This window comes from Mirounga angustirostris, unplaced genomic scaffold, assembly GCF_029215605.1.
Source record: "Mirounga angustirostris isolate CCGP_5_RB_7025 unplaced genomic scaffold, mMirAng1.0.hap1 SCAF_17, whole genome shotgun sequence".
In the NCBI taxonomy this organism is placed as follows: Eukaryota; Metazoa; Chordata; class Mammalia; order Carnivora; family Phocidae; genus Mirounga; species Mirounga angustirostris.
This window is the reverse complement of record NW_026991725.1, coordinates 26,494,617-26,510,512: the sequence shown is the minus strand read 5'-3', so window position 1 is coordinate 26,510,512 and position 15,896 is coordinate 26,494,617. Positions and strand designations below refer to the sequence as shown.

At 47.8% G+C, this 15,896-nt stretch overlaps 1 protein-coding gene across 1 annotated transcript; it reads left to right on the top strand.

Annotated features, from left to right (window-relative positions):
- Positions 1–235: 235 nt before the first annotated feature.
- KRT9 (keratin 9) lies at positions 236–6,452 on the top strand. The gene is given in 12 exon segments (XM_045890219.1): positions 236–787; positions 2,344–2,406; positions 2,408–2,427; positions 2,547–2,703; positions 2,979–3,140; positions 3,815–3,853; positions 3,855–3,941; positions 4,066–4,289; positions 4,671–4,729; positions 4,732–4,842; positions 4,845–5,147; positions 6,433–6,452. Coding segments are annotated over 12 exon segments (1,797 nt in total).
- The last annotated feature ends 9,444 nt before the right edge of the window (positions 6,453–15,896 follow it).

The window sequence follows — 15,896 nt, the reverse complement described above, 5'->3', positions numbered from 1 at the left end:
CTCCTGGCAGTCACCAAAGGATGCTGAGCCCGGGGCAGCCCTGCCGCCTCCCAATCCCAGACCTCCTTCAGGTCTGTGGGGGGAGGCTGGTGCAGACAGAGGGCACATCTAGGTGTGCCACCTTCAGCTGGGGGTATAAGTAGCAAGCCTTGGGGACGGCTCTGTACCCTGCACTCAGGAGCTAGCAACACTCTGACGACTGCTTCCTAGCCCACGAGCAGCAGCAGGGCCAGCCATGAGCTGCAGACAGTTCATGTCCTCCCCGTGGGGCTGCAACAGCTCTGAGGGCAGCATGATGTCCTCATTCAGCCGCATGAGCTGCTCAGGGGCTGGTGGAGGAGGGGGCCGATTCAGCTCTTCCAGTAGCTACGGAGCCGGGAGCTCTGGGGCCTGTGGGAGGGGAGGTGGTGGCAGTTTCGGCTCCAGCTACGGTGGAGGATCTGGGGGTGGTTTTAGTGCTGGTAGCTTTGGTGGACGTTCTAGGAGTTTCGGTGGTGGTTCTGGAGGATGCTTTGGGGATGGATCTGGAGGAGGCTTTGGGGGGCCTGGGGGCTTTGGCAGTGGCTTTGACAGTGGTGCTGGTGGTATTCTGGGTGCTGATGAGAAGACCACCATGCAGGACCTCAATTTCCGGCTGGCCTCCTACTTGGATAAAGTGCAAGCACTGGAGAATGCCAGCAAGGAACTGGAGAATAAGATCCGAGAATGGTATGACAAGCAGGGACCCAGGGCCTTCCACAGGGATTACTCCTCCTACTATGACACTATCGAAGACCTCAAGAACCAGGTAAGTGGGGAAACTCTGTTCCTTCTCTCCTGGTCTCTCTGTCTCTCTCTCTCACACTCACACTCACGCACACATACACACACACTCACATGCCTTATCTTCCAAAAAATGTCAGATGCTAGACTCTAAGCTTAGGTAACAGTCAGGGGGTCCATTTTTTGGAAACATACTTTCATCAGAAGCAAACTGTGTTTGGTTCTTGATGGCACCAGGGCTGGGACTTTGGCCTGTGCTCTGGGCTTTCATCACCATGTTCCTAACTTTCAGAGTCTGAGCAGAGCAGAGAAGAGGCTTAGATTAACGTGGGGAAGCCTGGGACTGGATGTGGGGGGTCTCCTCTTGGCCTGGTCCCAGGATGGGAATGAAGAAGCAGTGTGGAGGGAGCATAGAGATGGAGGCACTCCCCTGAGAGCCAGTGATGCAGTCCTGGGTCTGCCATCAATTCACTGTGTGATCTTGGGAAACCTGATGCCTCTCTGCACCTGTTCTCCTGTGCATTTAATGCAGAAGATGGGCAGACCAGCTCTTAGGTCCCTTTTGGTTTGAAACTTCTGTAATCCTATGAAAAAGAGTTAAGAGTGCTACTGCCCTAAACAGGTAGATCATATGGCTCAAGAGAGGAGAAAATCTGTGCCTGTCTCTCCTCTCACACCCTAAGAATTTAGAGCTTTCTAGTTTGGAAAATTAGAAGCTGTGTTTTTCCTTCCTACTTCTCCGGGGCTTCTACAGAGGCCTGTCTTGATATTTCCAGGTACACATGCTAGTTGTTTAGGTGATGAACAGAATCTAGAACTCTGGGGATGGAAGTAATATATCCACTCTTCCATTCCTCCCACATGCTCCCCCCATCTACCCATCCTCCCACCATCCATCCATCTATCCAGTCATCCATCCATCCACATGTCCATCTATCCATTTATTTATTCACTCAATTTAGTGAATGACTACCCTCAATGTTGCCCTTGGCAGACATGGTGATGTACCAGACTTGGTCTCTGTCTTGAGGAGCTCACAGTCTAGCTAATTTGCTGTTCCCACCTGTTCCTCTTGCCTTTACAACTTCTGATAAACAACCTCTAGATATCCTGTTTCTTCTACCCCAAACCTCTTCGATCTCTTTATCCATGTGCAATCTTAGCTATCCTTCAGGGACCAATTCAGTTGTTACCTCCTCCCTGAAGTCTTTCTTGATCTCCTATAGCCATATGTCATCTCTCCTTTCCTTGATCTCTTCTATGATAATTTTGGATGTGGTAGTTGATTGTGGGCTCCTTGAGTAGCAATATCTCATTGATCTCTAAACTCCACAGTGTCTTTTGTAGTAAATCTTCAAATATTTGTTGAATGAATGAATGAATGAATGCCATACTGGACATCCTTGCTGAAGCCTGTGAGGGGTCTGTGCCTTGTAGCAGCTGTTGGAAGCTCCTCTTACCTCTTAATCATCTTTCTGGATGGGGTCCTCATCTCTTATGGCTTTGCCTGGCTTCTTGCCCTCCCAGCAGTGAGTCATAGCAGGGAAGCATGAGTTCCATGCCATCTCCTCTTTTTTTTAGATTGTGAACATCACAGTGAACAGCAATAAGACTCTCCTGGATCTTGACAACACTTGCATGACGTTTGGATGACTTCAGGATGAAGTGAGTCCTGCTCCCACTCCCTCTGCTGTCATAAATCTTTCTCTACCCCCTAGTGCTCTGAAGGTCCCAATAGGGACTGGTGCCCTCTTGCTCATTTCCTACCTGTGGATGGTCTGCAGGTATGAGATGGAGAACAGCCTGCGACAAGGAGTGGATGCTGACATTAATGGCTTGCGGAAGGTGCTAGATGATCTGACCATGCAAAAGTCTGACCTGGAGATGCAGTATGAGTCTCTGCAGGATGAATTGGTTGCCCTCAAGAAGAATCATCAGGAGGTACAGTCCTGGCTACTTGTGGCTTATTGAGGATAAGGAGGAACAGAAGTGCAGAGACAGTGAGGGGACAGCTATGGGGCACTGCCTGGGAGACATCCTTTCCCTGACTCTTAAGGACACTCTCAGTGCCTCCTTTGCAATGCCTATGGTGGTGGTTGGGCTTTGCCTTCACAGCTGTGCCTCTTTTTTGTACCTCTGGGGAGGGAGGGGTGAGGGCTAAAAGTTGGTGGAGAGGATCCCACCCCTTGACCTCACATCTCCTTTGTTCCTGGCAGGAGATGAACCAGCTGACTGGGCAGAACTCTGGAGATGTCAGTGTGGAGATAAATGCTGCTCCTGGCAAATATCTCACCAAGATCCTCAATGACATGCGTGAGGAGTATGAGCAGATCAGTGCTAAGAACCGTAGGGACATTGAGGAGCAATATGAGACTCAGGTCAGCAGAATGGGCTACCCATTCAACCTTCTCTCTCTTTTCCATGGATCCCTCCACTCCTCCACCCCATCTCTCTATTCTCCCACCCCTCTATCTCTTAGTCCAGCTATCATCTGTCCATCTTCCTTCATTAAACCGCAAACACAATTATTGAGTAGCTTGTCAGTACCAGGTTTTATGTGAAATCCTGATGTCTCAGAGATGAGCCAAATAAGACTGCTGCCCTCAAGAAGCTTACAGTTTATTACATATGTGAACAAGGCAGAGCATGAACAACTCGTGTAAGGCTATGTGCCATCAGAATCTAGTAGAGGTACATGGTGTGCCTCTCATGCCACACTGAGCTCTCTGATGGGCCTCCAGTGCCTAGCATAGACCCTGGCACATGAGGGCATATCTGTAGTGTGTGTGTGTGTTTGGGGTCAGTTTGAAATAAGGTTAGAAAGGTGGTTTGGGGAAGGTATGAAGAGTCTTGAAGCCTTGCTGAGAGGGAATGTTAAGTTGAGAGGATTGGATTACCTTGGCTTACTAGCAGACCCAGAACTCAGGATGACTTGTCTTTGTTTTTGGCTCACTCTTGGCCCTGGAGGCAAATGTCCTGATAAGTGGGGCAGAGCCTTGCCCATGGTAGTCTCTGATACAGCCTGGTTCTCATTGAGCTCTTGGGTTTTCAGATGAGCCAGATGGAGCAGGAGGTGATGAATAGTGGCCGGGGAGATGGAGTCTAACCACAAGGAGGTGACCCAGCTCCGGCACAGCATCCAGGAGATGGAGATTGAGCTGCAGTCTCAGCTCAGCAGGGTTGGTAGTTCTGTTCTAGATCCTCTGCCAGAGTGAGGCACTGAAGGCTTGGCATGATCACTGGAGTGGGAAGGGGAGGAGCTATGATGTAGCATCCGTCTTATAGCCTCCTCCTGCCTCCTAGAAATCAGCCCTGGAGAAGTCCTTGGAAGACACCAAGAACCGCTACTGTGGCCAGCTGCAGCAGTTGCAGGAGCAGATCAGTAACCTCGAGGGCGAGATCACTGAGATCTGGGAAGAGATTGAATGCCAGAATCAGGAATACAGCCTTCTGCTCAACACCAAGACACGGCTGGAGCAGGAAATTAAGACCTACCACAGCCTCCTTGAGGGTGGCCAGGAGGACCTGTAGGTTCCCCAGGACTCTGTGGAATCCCTAGGAATTTCTAAGCTCCTGACACTACATCTGTCCCTCTGGATAGAGGCAGCTGGGGAAGTTCCTGTACACAAGGGTCTGATGGGTTGAGGACTTCTTCATCCTATAAGGGAACCTCAAGGCATTTGGGCTTTGGGAAAGGAGGTTGGTAACAATGAGAGAAGGGACTAGTCCTTGCTCCAGGGAGAGGGAGGCTCTCCCTTCAAGCTGTGGTGCCAGTCCAGCCTGTCCTCTACCTTGCAAAAGGAAACCTTAGGAAGATTCACATTTGGGTCCTGACTCTGTCCAGGTCCATCCTTGAATATGTATGTGGGGTCACTAATTTTTCTCTCTGTGTTATCTTTCCTTCTCAGTGAACCTCATGAATCTGGACGAAGTCACTTTGGAGGTAGCAGAAGTAGATATCAAGGTGGAGTGGAGGCAGTCACGGAAGAGGATCCTGGGGAGGAAGTGGAGGCAGCTATGGTGGAGGAAGTAGTTCTGGAGGAAGAACTGGAGGCAGCCACGGAGGAGGAAGTGGTGGCAGTTTGGTGGAGGAAGTAGTTCTGGAGGAAGAAGTGGAGGCAGCCACAGAGGAGGAAGTGGAGGCAGCTATGGTGGAGGAAGTAGTTCTGGAGGAGGAAGTGGAGGCAGCTACGGAGGAGGAAGTAGTTCTGGAGGAGGAAGTGGAGGCAGGGGAGGAAGTGGAGGCAGCTCTGGGGGAAGAAGTAGTTTTGTAGGAAGAAGTGGTGGTGGCTATGAAGAAGGAAGTGGGTCCAAAGGAGGAAGTGGAAGACCAGCTCAGTCCCAGTCCTCTTCCTCCAAATCTGGTGAATGTGATGATAAACAAGGTAAGGAACAACTCTAGCTTTTGGGGTCAGGGAGGCACAGGTGTTAAGCTGTCAAGGTACCACCCCTTTTTGAGTATCTTTGAGCTTTCTGGAGAATGCATATTCTGAACAGAACTAGATTTTAGGGAGGTCTCTAGTGAGGGGTCATACACTTGCCCATGTTTCTGAATTATCATTAATTTTGACAGAACTTTGGGTGAGGCTAGGACCAAATCTACACATGTCCTGAGTCTCAATAGCATAGGAGATGGGTTGGAAATTGTGCATTATCTTATATATTTCCCACCACACCCTATGAGGTTGGTATTGTTATACCCGTTTTAGAGATAAGGAAAATGAGGTTCAGAGAAGATATGCAGCTTATTCAAGGTCATACAACTAATAAATGAGGGACTCAGCTCTGTGGGTCTCCACAGCCAGTACTTTTAATCATCATGAGAATGGGTATAAAAGATGTTCAGGTGTTGTAGTCAGTGGTTGGCTCATACAAGTCAGTTATATGGTGCAACCATCTAAAGGGACATATACTGAACATAATAATCTGAATGTAGAAGAGTCACACAGTGAAGTGGTCTCCAGGTCAGAGAAAGTTTCTCCTTATGCATATGGAATTTCATAAAATAAAAATTTAATATGAAATTGTAGTAAAAGCCTGGGTAACACAAGTGGGAATGCTTAGCTCAGAGAAGTCTTGAGGTGCATGGGAGCTGTCCTTCTCTAGGGTGTCTGGTGTGGTTTTGTGTGTTAAGTGGCATTGCAGGGCCATGGATGTATGGGTTGGGGCCACCCTTGCCTCAATATCCAAGAATTTTACTAACAAACCTGTTGAGTGGAGGAGGGGCCAGGCTCATGAGCCTTCATCCTCAGAAATGGAAGAGTATCGGGGCACCTGGGTGGCTCAGTCAGTTAAGTGTCTGTCTTTGGCTCAGGTCATGATCCCAGGGTCCTGAGATTGAGCCCCACATTGGGCTCCCTGCTCAGTGGGGGCCTGTTTCTCCCTCTCCCTCTGCTGCTCTCCCTGCTTGTGTTCTCTCTCTTTCTGTCAAATAAATAAATAAAATCTTAAAAAAAAAAAAAGGAAAGAAATGGGAGAGTATATGTTAGGGCTGCTGCAGGAGAGCTTTAGGAATTAGATGGGGGCCACTGGGACCCCAAGGTCCTTCTAGCTCTATGAGCTTCAGTCTCCTTGCTCCCAGTGTGCCCATCTTTCTTTAAGTCCCAGTATCTCTTTCTCCTGTTCTAAGTTCTCTCTTCATACTCTTACGTCTCTTCCATCTCTCCACAGGCTACCAGAATCGATACTAGAGCACCTGTAAACTCTCCTGGCCCTGCCCTAGCTGAGTGTCCTCCAGACAGGCAGTCCCCCAACGAATCCTGCTCATTGTCTTCTGGCATCAGGAATAGCTGGCAACGAGCCCCAGAGCTCATTTGGGACTGGGCTGAGTGGGCATGTATACCTCTGGCTGCCCACTGACTCCCTCTCTTGGGAAGGTTCGGGAGACCTCTCTTCCACTGTCTGGTCTAGGGGTGACCCCACTCCCTGCCTGATCTCATGTTCCTAATAAAGCTTTCCTACTGCAAATAAAACTTGGACTTTGACCCATTTGTTCTTTGGGATTAAGAAGGAACAGAAAGGAGGTGAAGGGAGAACCTATTGAGTGTTGGTTAGGTTTTCTATCAGTTGACTTTTGCTTGTAACAAAGCAACCCATAGTTTAGTGAATTCAAATGACAACCATTTATTTAGCTCATTATTTTGCAGTTGGCAGTTTAGACTGGGCAGTTCTATTTTCCTTCATGCATCTATGGTCAGCTGCAAGTTGGCTAGTGGCTCTGCCTCTGGGGCTTGGCTACATGCTGTTTGGGGGTGCTGGGGGTGAATGAGACACATGACTCTCATCCTCCAGCTGGCTAGCTCAAGCAAGTGTCCAAAGAGAGTGAGTGGAAGACACAAGGCCTCTTGAGGCTTAGGCTCTGAGTAATCACTTGGGCTGCACCTTACTGTCCAAAGCAAGTCCCAGCTTTGGCCAGATTCAAGAACAGGGGAAATAGACTCTTCTTGAAGGTGGGAGCTACAAAGTCACATGGCAAGGACATGGATATAGGGAGGGCCATAACTGAGGCCAGTTTGTGCAAACAGTCTGCCATAGTCTATTAGCAGGTCATGTGTTAGGTACAGAGGGAAACAGGACAAAAACAATGTGGTTTTGCTTTGGGAGATTTCATAGATGGCAAAAAATATAACACAAATAAAGTGCTCCAAGGCACAGTGAGGAATATTCCACAAGACACCTGCCAACAATTTTCTTCAAGGATTCTGACTGGGCCTGATACAAAACTCCTTGTCCTAACTAGTGACAGACGGCCCCTCAGCCTATGTTCCAGATATTATAGCTGCTTATCAAACCTTCCCAAAGCTTGGAGGCTTAAAAGAATGACATTGGTTTGGGGGCTTGGTGGGGACAGCTCACCTCTTATCCATTTGTTGTCACTGTGGCTCATAGGCTCGGGGCTGGAGTCATTTGAAGTCTTGCTCGTATGCCTGGCCCCTGGGCTGGAAAGACTCAGATGTGGGGGCTGGCCCTGCAGGGGCTCCTTAGCAGCTCTGTATGGAGATTCTCAATGTGATCCCTCCAGCAGGGCAGCTTCAGGGTAGCCATACTTCTTATATGCTAGAGCCAGGAAGAAACTGTTTTGCTTTACTATCTAGACTTGGAAGTCATGCAGTGTCCCTTCCACTGTAGTCAATGGGCCTGCTTAGATTCAAGAGAGGAAGCACCGACCTTGCAGTGGGAAGGATTCAAAGATGACTCCAGTTATTCAGTCAAACACCAATCTAGGTATTACTGTGAAGGGATTTTGGAGAAGTAATTAAGGTCTCTAATGTGTTGACCTTAAGACAGGAAGATTACCTGGTGGGCCTGACATAATCACATAAGCTCTTTAAAAGAAAAGAGTTTTCTTTGGCTGGTCATAGAAGAGGAAGTCTGAGATTTGAAGTGCAAGATTTTGATATGCCACTGCTGGCTTGAAGATGAAAGGTGTATGTGGCAAGAAATGTGGGTGGCCTCTAGGAGCTGAAAGCCACCAAGAAAAAGGGGATCTCAGCTCTCTAGTTGCAAGAACTGAACTTTTCCAAGAACAAGAAAGAGTTTGGAAGCAGATTTCTCGCCTGAGTCTCCAGATGAGAACTCAGACCTTGATTTCAGCCTTGTGATACCCTTCATAGAGAACCCCTGCAGAACTGTGAGCTAATACATGGGTGCTGCTTTAAGCTTCTACATTTGCAGTAATTTGTTAAGCAGAAATAGAAAACAAGTACAAACCCCATCTCAAGATGGAGGAGTGTTAATGTCACATTGAAGATCAGCATGTGGAATGGGATATACTGATCTTTGGAAAACAATTTGCCATAGATTGGCCAAATTATTGGGGGAGAGGTTACATAAAGGTAAACGTAGGACAGGAGTGGCACAGAAGCTCAGGAAAACTCAAGATCTGGGGATTTATGAAGATGGAAGCTGAATGATGTCCCTGGGTCCAAGATGGCTCTAGTAGGTTGCTGGAGCAGTGAGAGTTTGTGATTCTTTCGCTAGTGGTACAGCCCTGACTATGCAACGGGTTACTCTGTTCCCTGGTTCTCTTCCTGCTACTAGCTGTCTTCTTCTCTTACCACTTTATATCTTCTCTCTACCTTTACTTGGAGAACTGCCCATCTTCAGTCTAAGGCTCCCCAAGGGAGAAGCCAGAAACTTGCTTTTCCAACCTCCCTTGCAGCAAGGGCATGAACATGTGACACAGCTCTCCCAATCAGGTGCTCCCACACAAGACTGATTTGAATGTGAAGGAAGCACTGGGTGGGATCTAATGTGGCATGAACAGAGCTGGGGCAGAGACCCACAGTTTACTGAGGCCACAGAAATGGTGGCTCTGCAGAGATATGCAGTGCCCAACATCAACAGTTTGAGCTACAATTCTGTGCCCAGGAGCAATGGCAGTGGTGTCTTCTTGACACAATCCTTTAGAGTGATTAAGTAAATTAAAACTCACATGGTGCAGAACCTCATTTCCCAGCAAAGAAGGCTGGGAAATGTAGTTTTTGGATGTACCTGGAAAAGAATAGTAATCAAAAATGACAGATATAACATATACCCACATAAGCTTCCAGTCTAACTGGTAAACCACAGTGTTGTTATGTTAACCTCCAATTTTCAAAGATTAGAGTTAGTGTGGAGTCAGTGTCCAATAATCCATGAAGGTCTGGGTGTTTCTCTTCCCCCAGTATATAGTTACTCTTGTAAATGCCCACAGGTTCCTATGGGGAAGATTGGAGGTAGACATACACTATGTGCTTATGATGTTATTGCAAAGTCCTTCCTCAAGGATACCTGGACTTCCCTTTATTCAAAGTCCTCTGCATCTCTGAGCTAGTTATGGTTTTGGGATTAGATGAGTCTGTCATTCTCTATCATGGGGCTTGAGACAGGCCTCTTTTTGACCTAAAGTTTTCTTTTTGGAGTGCGGGATAGGGAGTTGGGGCACATATGGAAGACCGACTTGCTCATATCAGCCCCACATCCTTCTAGTGAGCATTCCTGTACTCTAAAGGTGGATAATCTCAGACCTAGCTTTCCCAGATTCCCTTATAGCTATGGCTGTAGATGCAATTTAGATTTTCCCAGTCACTTACACTTCTGTGGGACATGAGTCGAGTGGGGAGAGGTCTACAGTGGGGAATGTTTTTGCTGGTATAGATCTAGTAGGTACTATATGGTCCTGGGGTCAATAGATCTGGTTCTGGCTTACAGATTCCCAAGCTTTCTGATTGTGACAGACCAGGAGTTCCCTTGGGGCTGGTTCTGTGGTGTTAATCTGGAAGCTATTCCTAGATGCCCAATCTAGAGTCTGCTCATCCAGTCTTCTTATGATTTTGTAAGCACCTAATGCTCTGTATTAAATTCCTTTCTGTTAAAAAAGTGAGGTTTGTTCTGTTATTTAAAATGGAATCCTGACTGAATCAGGACCTTGGTGGGCTGCTGATATATTTTGGTTTTATTTTTTTTCTAAAGATTTTATTTATTTATTTGACAGAGAGAGAGAGAAAGACAGCGAGAGAGGGAACACAAGCAGGGGGAATGGGAGAGGGAGAAGCAGGCTTCTTGCTGAGCAGGGAGCACGATGTGGAGCTCGATCCCAGGACCCTGGGATCATGACCTGAGCTGAAGGCAGACGCTTAACCGACTGAGCCACCCAGGCGCCCCTATATTTTGGTTTTAGAGACCCATGACCAATTGACCATAATAATCATAGATCCCTACAGATTTTATCATTCTACCTACTTTTCTAGCCCTCCAGCATTAAAATGCCCCTACTTGTCCTCTGCCACGTAGAATCTCATTGTTATTGAAATAGGGATTCTCATTCAGTGGTAGCATCTCTCACCCACATTCTCATAGAACACTGCTACTGTGCTTTTCAGATGCTGTGTTCCCTCTTTTCTAGGTATATCTTAATTGCCAGAGCCTACACAGTGTCTTCTGGGCTCTCATAGTTGGAGAATCGTTGAATGGGTTTCATATGATAACTCCACTCCAACATTCCCATTTCCTTAACTGGTTGCATTCCTTCTTTATTACAACAGGAATTTTCTGGAAACTCAATTTTATTTTGTATAAGCCACACTGAGTTCAGTATCTGCCACCCAATTGAGCAAATATTTAGACCCACTCCCAGATACTCAAGCTAGTAGCTAGCTGAACTGTGACTCTCTGGTGAATGCCTCCATATTGATTAATTCAGCCTGATCAAAAATTAGAATGAATTCTCAAACCCAGTCTTCTCATTTCTGCTGATACAGATTAGCAACATCTTGAAATTCTCCTGGTGGGTAACCCTTTCTCTCTAAGCTTTGACTTTATAATGTACCTTCTCTTCCAGAGATCTGACTTATTTCTAATTTTGGAGGCAGTAAAGGGTGGTAAGGTGGAGTGTGAGGATAATTTGGAGTTTGGGGTATTGTAAGTCAAGGAAATCCTTGCATATATTTCCATTCCAATTTTGTGAGTGCCCCGTTTCCAGATCAACTGTTTAATTTTTACATAGGAGACTTGGCAAGGTTGTGATTTCAACTGATGCTGTGACTTGGCAACTTGGGAAATTCCTTTGGGATGAACTCTTAGCTACTTCAGCCTGGTAAATGCAGGAAATAAGAGACCTTTTCAGTGTAGCCATGGAAAGTCCCTGGTCTTCTGACTGCCCATAAAAAGCCCAGAACTTAAGAATTTGAGTACACTACTCTTTCTCTAAGCTCTCCAGTGCTGTTAGAAGAAACTAGACAACACATATCTCATCACTGCCTACCTTGGGCTTCCAGAACTACATATTTTAATAATAGTTGGATTTACACTGGCCCATGTAGGACAGATAACCATTCTGATTCTTTTTTTAGTATATGTGCTGCCGAAGCGAGCACAACCATTCTGATTCTTATGTCATTCCTTCAACAACCCTTATGGGGTAAAAATGTATCATGTTCCTTCTATGCCAGGCACTGTTCAATGAACAGAAGAGGCAAAGATCCCTGCCTCTCCAGACCTTACATTATAGGTAGGGGGAGGGGAAAACAACAAATGTAATACACAAATAAATTATCGTGATGTATTCTAAGGTAGTAAGTGCCGAGAGAAGTAGGGAATGGTGAGGGGGGTTGGAATGCTGTGGTAGGGAGGGAAGGATGGCAAGGTTGAATAGGGTGGCCAAGATTGGGGTCATTGAGAGGCTGAAATATAAGCAATGACCTGACAGAGTAAGGGAGACAGGTAAGCAGGTACGAGGTAGGAGATCAATCTGGGAACAGGGCATGGGTGTGTGAAGATCCTAAGGTCAGAAGGGAACATATTTGGTGTGTTTAAAGACAAGTAAGGAGGCCAATGTAGTTGGAGCAGAGCAAGTGAGGAAAAAGCAGTGGGGGTCAGAGAGGTAAGGCATGGCTGTATCACACAGGGCTTTGTGGGGCACTCTAAAGAACTTGGTTTTGATGCTCAGTGAAATGGGGAGCCACTAAAGGTGGAGTTGAAAGCAAAGGACTCCAGGGGTGCCTGGGTGGTTCAGTCGGTTGAGTGTCTGCCTTTGGTTCAGGTCATGATCATACGGATCTAGCCTCACATTGGGCTCCCTGCTCAGTGGAGAGTCTGCTTCTCCCTCTGCCCTGCCCCCTGCTCGTGCTTTCTCTCTCTCTCCCTCAAATAAATAAAATCTTAAAAAAGAAAAAAAAAAAAGAAAGAAAGCAAAGGACTCCAAGATGGTAGACGGCAGAGGATAGAAGGAGCCTGGATGCCTGAGTTCATTGTTTGGAGGGGCGTTTTCAGGAGAGCTGCCCAAACAGGTTGTTCCTTATGTGAGCAAGTGACAGTCATCACATTAAGCCAGGGAGATTTTTGAGGTCCTTACAGCAGCTAGCGTTGATGAGCATGACTAACACATGGGGCTTCCAGCAGAGGTGTAGCACCATCTAAGTGATGTCTTAAAAGGATCTCTTCAGCTATAGTTTGGTAAGAGGTCAAGGGACCAGGGGTAGAAGCAGAGAGACCAGTTTGGAGGGAGGTGATGTAGGCGAGAGACTGGGGCACTCACAGTGGAGATGGTCAGGTCCGTCGGCTCTGGACGTAATTTGAAGGTCTCCAAGAGGATTTTTGAGTGATTGCATGTTGGTATAAAAGAAGGGAATCTAGGATGTCTCTGAATCTTTGGTCTGAGCAACTGGATGAGAGGAGTCGTCACCCACTGAGATGAGAAGGCACTGAGTGGAGGCAGTTGGGGTGGGAGATGAGTCACTTGGGGACACGCTGAATTACAAGGTCTGTTGACACCATTATGGGATGAGTTGTAGCTCCTCAAATCTGTATGCTGAAGCCTTGTCCCCTATTACCTCAGAAGGTGACTGAACTTGGAGATAGGGTCTTTAAAATGATGATTAAGTTAAAGCGAGACCATTACGGTGGGCCCTAATCCACTCTGACTGGCGTCCTTATATGAAGAGGAAATCTGGACACCAAGGGAGACAGCAGGGGTGTGCTCTCACAGAGGAAAGACCGTGGGAGGACACAGCGACAAGGTGGCCATCTGCAAGCCAAGGAGAGAGGCTTCAGAAGAAACCAAACCTGTGACACCTTAATTTTGGACGTCTATCTTCCAGAACTGTGAGAAAATAAATTTCTGTTGTGGAGGCTGCCCACTGTCGTATTTGTGTATGGCAGCCTGAGCAGGCTAAGTAAGTCAGACACCCAAGCAGAGATTTCTTAGTAATCTTTTGCCGGCCTCTCCCCCCCCCCCCTTTTTTTTCTTACTAAATTCTGAATCGGTCAGGGTTTTTACCTGCACAGATTGGAAGCCACACTCTGAAGCCAGTTTGTTAAGGGATGTTAGGTGTGTCATAGAATCCCCGGGAAGAACTCCCAGAGAAGGAAGCTTGCAGGCCATGCAGCTGGAGGAAGCCCCATGCTTGCCCCTGTCTGTGGGCATAGATTCAGTGGCATGTTCCACCCGATGCTGCCACTAAGGCTCTGGCATTGCTGCTCCGTTGTCCCTGTGGGCACACCTGCCAGAATGGACCCCACAGGGCACCTCCTTCGTTATATCAGTAGCTCTCAGTTTGCAGGCTTATGCCTTGGGTTTGGCTGGGGGGAGATTCGGGTCACGTGTCTGTGTTCCAGCTGTCAGGGAGCCTGGAAGGCTAATTCTGGCTTCTACACTGGGGAGGCACAGCCACCCCGTGGAGAATTCCTTTGCAAAGGAGCTGGGCGACCAAGGACAAGAACAGGAGAAAGAGGAGGGAGAAACATTTATCAAGCACTTACTATATGCAAGGTGCCATGCTAAGCGCTTTATATATATTACCTTCCTTAGTCCTCATAGCAACCTCATGATGCTGTTCATATTTTTGTTTCATGCATGAGGAAACATGTTTCAAGGGATTCAGTGACTTGCCAAAAAGATTGCACAGCTCCTAAGCGGTGGAGCCAGGATGTGAATCTAGACTCTGTTCCAACAAAGTGGAGAGGATTATGCCCATTTTACAGAAGAAGAAACTCCAGCTCAGAGACGTCAGGTAACTTGTCTGAGGCGACACAGCTTATAAGTGACTGAGCAAAGACTCAAATCCAGTTTGGCCTGGCTCCAAAGCTGGTGCTCTTCCTGCCCTGTCTGACCTCAAACAATTATTGAGCCCCCTATGAATACAGAGACAAGCAGTGCCCGTAAGCAGAAGCTTGTCGGAAATGCCCTATGTGGGAAGCCATGATGGCACAAAGAACTGAGAAGAAGATGGGTAACCTCGAACATGTAGGTTCTTTGCTGGGACCTCAGTTTCCCCCACGAGAAGACCCTGGGTCTGTGCTTGCCAAAGGGAAGAATGGGTAAAGGAACGGATAGTGGAGGAATGAAGAATGACAGCTGGATGGCCTTGGAAAACCCTCTTGGCTCCAACAGCTCTTGTTCCAAGACTCATAAACCTCCAGTGCTTTGATCTCACTGAGCCCCACACCCCTGCGAGTCTCTTCCACGGCTGGAGGCTGCTGCTGGCCCTCCTGGCCTGGGGCTCTGGTGCTCTCTCCCCACCTCAGGCCCAGACAGGAGGATCCTTCTCTTCTCTGCTCCTCTTACTAGGCTGGGAACCACTGGGACTGTCTGGGGGTTCTCATGAAACCAAAGGGAAGTTCAAGGAGATGGACACCTCCACCAAGTACAAGCCAGGAGACACAGTACAGTGTGAGGTTAGAAGTTAGTGAGGAAAGGGGCACCTGGGTGGCTCAGTTGGTTAAGCATTGGATTCATGATTTTGGCTCAGGTCATGATCTCAGGGTCGTGAGATTGAGCCCCGCGTTGGGCTCCATGCTCAGCGTCGGGCTCTGCACTCAGCGGAGAGTCTGCTTGGGATTCTCTCTCCCTCTCCCTCTGCCCCTCCCCACTGTGCTCACTCACTCTCTCTCAAATAAATAAACATATCTTAAAAAAAAAGAAAAGTTCGTGAGGAAAGGCGGGGTGGGGGGGGCGGTAGGAGTCTCAACGCTGGCTCTTTATGAAACTCTCACTGGAGCTTCTGTTTTCATCCACTCTTCAGATCATTTCAGTCATCTGTTCCTTCATTCAACAAATATTTATTGGTGACCTTTCTGCATCGGGGCTGGAAAGAAAGAAAACTGGAGGGAAAACAGATGAAGCGTCCTTCCCCGTGGGGCTCTCGGTCCCGTGCCTGAGGTAAGATGTGCGGGTTGGTAATTGCGGGATGGTGCCGTGAGCACGGTCCACGGCGGGATGAGCCCCGGGGCCTTGAAAGTGCGGCCTCCTGACCCGGCCATGGCAGCTGGGGAGGGTCCTATGACAGGTGTGGGACAGGGATGTTCCATGTGTCATTGCTTCTCAGAACACCTTGCTTCTCACAACAGCCATGGGAGGTAGATACTGTTGCTTCCACTTGCCAATGAGCAGACAGGCTCAGAGAAGGGGAGTCACTTGCCCAAGTCACATATGCCAAGGTTGGCCTGGCCCCAAATCTTGCCCTCCCTGCACTGCCCACCTGGCCTCTAACAATTTTCAGAACTTTCTAAGGTCAGGGATGGGCTTCCGATGAGCAGAGCTGTTTTGAGACAACTGTGCAAGCAACCAAGAGCGAGCCCTGCAGTCTCTGGCCTCACTTTCCCCCTGAAGGCACTTTGTCTGAGCTTGCTAAAGGAATGAGTGAGTGAACAACTAA